The following is a 7,270-nucleotide window of genomic DNA, read 5'->3' on the forward strand; positions in this document are numbered from 1 at the left end:
CCACTGTATCTTCCCCCCAAGAAAAAGTCTGGGGGAAAGCACTAAAGAACAGTATGTTATGCAGGAGATTTGAGCAAATGGGCTCAAACCGTAATCCCATCATAGTGATCTTAAGTAACTGATGTAAACTCATTGGATATTGACTTCTCTTAAATTAGCAGGAGACAATAAAGCATGTCTCCAACACTTGCTATGACATGTAAACATTAAGCCATTCAGAGAGTGGCCATAATAGAGTATTGTTTACTATTGATTGTCTTCCTCCCTTCTGAGAGATCTCTCTTCCTCAGATCTCCATGAGGAAGTCACATGGGGACAGTGAGAACCAGACCACCTGGCTGATCCTAGTGGGCTTTGGCGAGCTGAAACTCCTGGGCTTCCTCCCTTTCACTCTCTTTCTAGCCATCTATGTGCTAACGGTTGGTGGCAATATCCTCATCGTGCTTGCTGTGGCCTCCAGTAGGACCCTCCACACGCCCATGTACCTCTTCCTCTGTCACTTTTCCTTGCTAGAGATTGGCTATACATCCAACATCATGCCTCAGCTGTTGCAGAGCTTCCTGGAAGGAGGGGACATCATCTCATTGGGCAGCTGCCTCACCCAGTTCTATGTGTTTGCCTCACTGGCTGCAGCTGAGTGCCTCATGCTCTCTGCCATGGCCTATGACCGTTATTTGGCCATCTGCCGTCCTCTTCATTACCCTGTTATCATGAGCACCTGGTCCTGCAGCTGCCTGGCCACGAGTGCGTGGCTCGGCGGCTTCTTATTCTCTGCCCTCACTCTGGCCTTGGCAGCCCCTCTGTCCCTCTGTCCAGGCAGCAGGGTCATTGACCACTACTTCTGTGACTTCGCTCCAGTTGTAGGGCTGTTCTGTGGGGAGGTGTGGATCATGTGGGGAGCCGGCGTCAGCATCTCGAGTTGCCTTACGCTCGCCCCTTTCTTGTTGATCGTCACATCCTACGTCTTCATCCTGAGGACTGTGCTGAGAATACCTTCAGACCACGGGAGACAGAAAGCCTTCTCCACCTGCTCCTCGCACCTCAGTGTGGTTGGAGTGTTTTATGGCACTCTCATTGTGGTCTATGTGGCCCCGACAGACCACATGCCTGCCTTGCTCCGGAAGGCCTTCTCCGTCCTCTACACAGTGCTCACTCCCATGGTCAACCCCATCATCTACAGTCTCAAGAATCAAGAAGTAAAACTGGCTCTGCACAGGCTCTGGAGGCAGCTCATCTGAGGACATGCCCCCACTGAGGTGTGTACAGGACAGCTATTGGCTTCTTCCTCAACTTAAGCTGAGCCCATTCCTCAGAGTCAAGTGGAGAAGGCCATTGTATTGCAAAGATTGAGATGGGCCAGGAGGTGGTGGTGCATGCCTTTAATGCCAGGACTCAGGAGACAGAGACAGGTGGATCTCTGTGAGTTCTAGGCCAGCCTGATCTAAAGAGTGAGTTCCAGGACAGCCAGGGATACAGAGAGAAACCCTGCCTCAAAAAACATTAAAAAAAAAAAGAAAGAAAGAAAGAAAAGATGGAAATAATGGGATGGAAATCAAATATCAAACAAAATGAGGTAACTCCAATTTTCCATTGTGATTAGGTAGAGATAAAAATCGCACAACCCAAACAGGGCCTAAGCACTACAGGCATTTCAAAAACATTCATTTTGAATGAATTAATACTGAAAAGAATGCAAGAAGGAACTGAGCAGTAATGCCAGATGGAGAATATTGACAGATTCTTTTGTTTTATTATTTTGCTTCATGTGTTGGTGTTTTGCCTGCATGTACGTCTGTGTGCCTAGTGCATGTCTCTTGCCTGGCACCATGGAGGACAGAAAAGGGTGTCAGATTCCTTGGACCTTGATTTATAGACAATGTGGGCTGCCATTGTGAGACCAAAACAGGAACAGGAACAAGAACAATGCATCTTCTAAGTTAATGGGAGACCAAAACAGGAAAAATAGACCTTGCAGGTTAAGAGTTCTGTTTGTAGTTAAGACAGCTAAGTTCCTGTTTGTCCTATGTTTGGCCTGTCTGTACCACACATGATTGATCACATGTGGGTGGGAGGTACATGGGCAGGAAATATGTCGTGATGTATGCTTTCCCGTGATTGAATGTAGGCAGGCAGCAAGTATGTCAGGATCTATGTCCATGATTAGACATGATGGAAAATATGGTGGCCTTATGGGTTTGCCTTTAAAAGTCTCAGCAAAATTTGACTCATTGCCATTTCCTGGGAACCCTGATGTGGACCTGGCCAGAGCCCATCATCCTGGCCAGTATTTAATTAAAACTTGCTTCAAATTTGGCTCAAAACATGTGACCATGGTCTTTCAAGATTCTCAGGTTTAACATCATGTGGGCACTAAGACTGAACTCAGATTCTCTGGAAGAACAGCCAGTGCTCATTCTAACCAGTGAGCCATCTCTCCGGTCTCTACTTTTGGATTCTTAATCCAAGGCTGCCAAGCCTAAAGATGGAAACAAAGGAAAGAGGGGTTAGAGGAATGGTTGAAACAGATTAAGATAGGATTCCTGTCATGCTTCATGCTTCAAATGCTATCTCAAAAATGAAGAAATAAAACTCTTAGCCTTAAAGTCCATAGGGATACTAGCCAGAGGGGTTGCATACAGAGGTTTGCCTTGGAAAACAAAGGTCAGTTAGGGGAGAGTCAAAAACTCAAAACTACTCAAGTCTGGAGCCCAGGAGACCAATTAGGCCACTGCTCTATGAGTTCCAATTAGTTGCTGTCATTGATATTGGAACAATAAATAGTAACAGACAGGAAGGAGGCAATTAAATGAGAGAGAAAGGAAAAATTAAACCCAGAGAACTAAGTCTCTCTGCCTCTCTCAGAGACTCTTTGAAGACTTTTAAAATGGCAAAAGCTAAGAGTCACTACTGTATCCTTAGCCCCAGGTGTTAAGGGTAGACCGTACATCAAAATAAAACTCCATCTCTTTCTTTAAAAAATTTCTGCCAGGCAGTGGTGGTGCACAACTTTAATCCCAGCACTTAGGAGGCAAAAACAGGTAGATCTGAGTTCAAGGCCAGCCTGGTCTACAGAGTGAGTTCCAGGACAGCCAAGGCTACACAGAGAAACCATGTCTCACTAAGAAAAAAAAAAAAAAAAACAAGCCAGACAGTGGTGTCGAAAGCCTTTGATCCCGGCACTGGGGAGGCAGAGGTAGGCAGATCTCTGTGAGTTCGAGGCCAGTCTGAAGTACAAGAGCTAGTTCCAGAACAGCTAGGGCTACACAGAGAAACCCTGTCTAGAAAAACCAAAAAGAAAGAAAGAAAGAAAGAAAGAAAGAAAGAAGGGAGGAAGGAAGGGTCTGAAGTGTGTCTCAATGACAGAGCAGGTACTGAGCATGTGTGAACCCCTCCATTAAACTCCCAATGCAAAAAACAAATTTCTAATCTACTTTTACTATATGAAGATGTTTTTCAAAGTCTGGTACATGATCACCATTACTGGAATGATCTGAAGTAACTGCTATGTCCATGGAACTGGGAATATAGCTTGATGGCTGTGGTTGCCAATCACATGCATGGCCCAGGTCACCATTTACAAACAAAGACTTCTGAGCAAGCAGACCTACAGAATCCGGCTTCCTAGAAAGGGGCCAGAGGACGGGCCTTAATAAACATGGCTAATTATCAGTGTAGGAAGAGGGAACTGTGTCCAATGGTGAGGGGGTTTCAGCAGCAAAGCAAGAAAGAAAGCAAGAAAAGAGGGACTACAGATGTTCACAGATGTAGACCCAGAAAGAAAATAGGAGGAAGAAGAGAGCCGAGGAAATGTATGGGAAAGGGGAAGACAGGGGATCTGGGGCTCTAGAGAACCTAGGAGCCAACTTCCCTGCCAGGAGAGAACAGAAGGAAACAGTGGGAATTCCTCCCTCTAAAATATTGCTTGGGGAGTGGGTCAGATATGAGCTGTATGGAGTATTTAAAGACATCTGTTGAGGCTCAAGATGTCACTCAATGGCACAGCAGTTGCTAAAGAGGCACAACATGCTGGGTTCATTCCTTAGCATAGAACAAAGACCTCTGTGGTGTTTATTCTTTGCACGAAAATCAAAAGGGAAACCCAGCTGGGTGTGGTAGCCACACACCTTTAATCCCAGCCTCAGCAGGCAGAGGCAGGCAGATCTCTGTGAGTTCTAGGACAGCCTGGTCTACAGAATGAATTCCAGGATAGCTTGCTACATAGTGAGACCCTGTCTCAAAAAAGGTAAAATCCTCTGTTGTATGTGAGTGTCTAGAGAGAGGACCAGGAATGTGTACAAAGAGCAGAGCAAGCTCATGGGACAAAGGGCACAGTGTCCTCCTCGGGTGCACCCATGGCACTCTGCTAAGGACACTGTTTATACCCCATATAAATGCCATTGAGAGAGTCCAGGAGACCCAGGGGACATGGACTTCAACAACCCAGAAGGCTGATCCCAGGATCTGAACAAAGTGCCTGGCTGCCTTCAGTCACATATTAAGAAACATAATTAAGGCCAGGCTTTGGTGGAGCACGCCTTTAATCCCAGCACTCGGGAGCCAGAGGCAGGCAGATCTCTGTGAGTTCCAGGCCAGCCTGGTCTACCAAGTGAGTTCCAGGACAGGCTCCAAAACAATACAGAGAAACCCTGTCTTGGGAGAAAAAGAAAGAAAAAAGAAAGAGAGAGAGAGAGAGAGAGAGAGAGAGAGAGAAAGAAGAAACATAATTTAAAAGATTATCACAAGGACGTCTACTCACTCTGCATTCTGAGTTCCTGCTTCTAGGTACAACACACAATAGCTGTGACCGAAAAAATGTAAAATGAGAAAATTTAAAAGACACACAAAATGGCTCAAAAGAAAGATAAAGATGGGCTACAGTGGAAGAGAAACTTAATAAACACCATGGGCAGTGCTGGAGCTTCATCCTGCTGGGTTCTAAGTTTAAGTGAGTAAAAGTGGCTATGAGCTCAGCTCCTCCAGTTAACAGATACTAAAGCCACCCACTTACAGCAAGGACAGGAGCTGCAGTGAGAAGTTGAGAGTGAGGTCATTTAAAAACTGCTGTGTGGCACTGTGACAGCAACAGATGGAGGGAGGCACAGAGCACACACAGCTTCAGGATCACTCCAGCAGGAACTGGCCCACCACACCTCTGGTCCTCAACTGGCTGTGAAGGCATCTCTGTCTCATCTTGGCCACATTCCTAAACTGCTAATGTATGGTCCAGCTAGGGGACTCTAGGAAGACAGAAAGAGGCCACCACACAAGTGCCAGACAAAAAACTGCTGGGAGGAAAGGGGGAAGGAAGGAAAAGAATGGGGAAAGAGGGCGAGCTGGAGGCAGGGGGATGGAGGAAGAGAGAGGGGGGATCTAAGCAATAAACCTGTGATCCGACGTGTGAAGTACGTGAGAATGAACCTTCTTCTAGAGTAGCATGTAGCTCAGTGGTTAGCACTTGCCTGATATGCACAGGGTCTGATTTTAATCTTCAGCGTGGGAGGGGGCCGAGCAAACTATAGAAAGCAGCTGGGGCAGGTGTGGTGGGATGTGCCTGTAATCCCCAGCCTTGAGATGCAAAGGCAGGACTGTCAAAAGTCAGCCCAACTGCACAGAAAACCTGAGGCCAACCAGGACTATCCAGAAGAAAGGCTTTCCCTTTAAAAACAAAACAGGTGATTGGAGAGGTGGCTCAGCAGTTAAGAGAATTGGTTGCTCTTCCAGAAGACCTGGGTTCAATTCCCAGCACCCACAGGGCAGCTAGCAAATAACTATTAATTCCAGTCCTGGGAGATCCACTGCCCTCTTCTGGCCTCCTCTGGCACTGCATGCACAGGGTATAGAGACATAAAATTCAGGTGAAACATCCATATACATAAAATACAGTCTTTTTTAAATGACAGGTAAATAATTTTAAAGAAAGAGAAATAGAAAGGAAAGAGAGAGGGAAAAGAAAGAGAGGAAGGAAGAGAGGAAGAAAGGAAGGAAGGGAAGAAAGAGAGTGAAAGAGAAAAAGGAAAGAGAGAGAGAGAGAGAGAGAGAGAGAGAGAGAGAGAGAGAGAGAGAGAGAGAGAGAGAACTAACTACTAACAGGCCTGGTGAAATGGTTCCAAGTGTGAAAACGCTTGCTGCTCTTGCAGAGGACCTGGGTTTGATTCCAAACAACCACATCAGGTGGTTCACAACTGCCCACAACTCCAGTTCCAGGAGGTCCAATGCCATCTTCTGGCCTCTGAAGGCACTACAGTTGTAGTTATCTATACAAGACTTGCAAGGCTAAGTGGAAATTCCTGAACAGATCAGGTAGGAGCTCTAGAAGCCCCATCCCAGATGAAGAACCACAGACAGCTAATAAGTGAGAGAGAATCATTTTATTTCGGTGATGTGGCTGTTGGTAGGTTGCCCATGTTCAGTGGACCATCCTTTCCTATGTGCACTGGACTCAGTGCTTAATAAAAATGTTGTTTTCAGTAGAGGGCATGAAACTGGACAGGACATGCTGGGTGGAATTCAGTAATAAAATGTTGTTTTCAGTAGAGGGCATGGAACTGGACAGGACATGCTGGGTGGGATTCAGTAATAAAATGTTGTTTTCAGTAGAGGGCATGGAACTGGACAGGACATTCGGGGCAGAATGGGGGGGGAGGAAAGGGTGGAGAGCGGTAGATCAAAATCCATTGTATACATTTCTGAAATTCTCTAAGAATGCATAAAATACTATTTAAAAATAAAATTTAAAAAGTGTATTCTGAACTAATCAGTGTAAGAAGTATATAAGTGGAGGGTAAAAAATAAGTAGACGGGTGGGTAACTAGACTGCTTTCTGAGTAAGTATTGTGAACAACAGGTGCCCGGTAGTTATCTGTCAGTCCGCCAGCTCTCCTCCAGTCACAGCTCAAGATGCCCTGCACAGAGGGCTCTGCAGCACCACAGCAGACACTGCAACTGAGGGTATGAGGGTCACCCATGTGGTGGAAAGAGAGCTGCTAGTCTCACAGGAGATCCTTTGATCTCCCCAGATTCACTATGGCATACACAAACACATGCACACGAGCGCGCACACACACACACACACACACACACACACACACACACACCATACCCACTGACATACATACATGCACATGCATAACCATACACAGCACTCACACACAGACTCACACAAACACCATACATGCTGACACCCAAACACACACACCATACACACTGACACATATACACACATACTATACACACTGACAGACACACACACACACTCAAACACAATATACAC

General features: G+C 46.0%; 1 protein-coding gene across 1 annotated transcript; it reads left to right on the forward strand.

The window, feature by feature from the left end:
- The first annotated feature begins 296 nt into the window (after nt 1–296).
- LOC100759014 (olfactory receptor 11A1) lies at nt 297–1,238 on the forward strand. Its single transcript, XM_027397858.1, has one exon. The coding sequence runs from the start codon at nt 297–299 to the stop codon at nt 1,236–1,238; it is 942 nt and encodes a 313-aa protein (XP_027253659.1).
- Nucleotides 1,239–7,270: the final 6,032 nt, after the last annotated feature.

This window comes from Cricetulus griseus, chromosome 2 (assembly GCF_003668045.3).
Source record: "Cricetulus griseus strain 17A/GY chromosome 2, alternate assembly CriGri-PICRH-1.0, whole genome shotgun sequence".
Classification (NCBI taxonomy): Eukaryota; Metazoa; Chordata; class Mammalia; order Rodentia; family Cricetidae; genus Cricetulus; species Cricetulus griseus.

What these genes read in the sequence shown, in the direction of transcription:
- LOC100759014 (XM_027397858.1), top strand. Translation starts at nt 297, where the DNA reads ATGAGGAAGTCACATGGGGACAGTGAGAACCAGACCACCTGGCTGATC.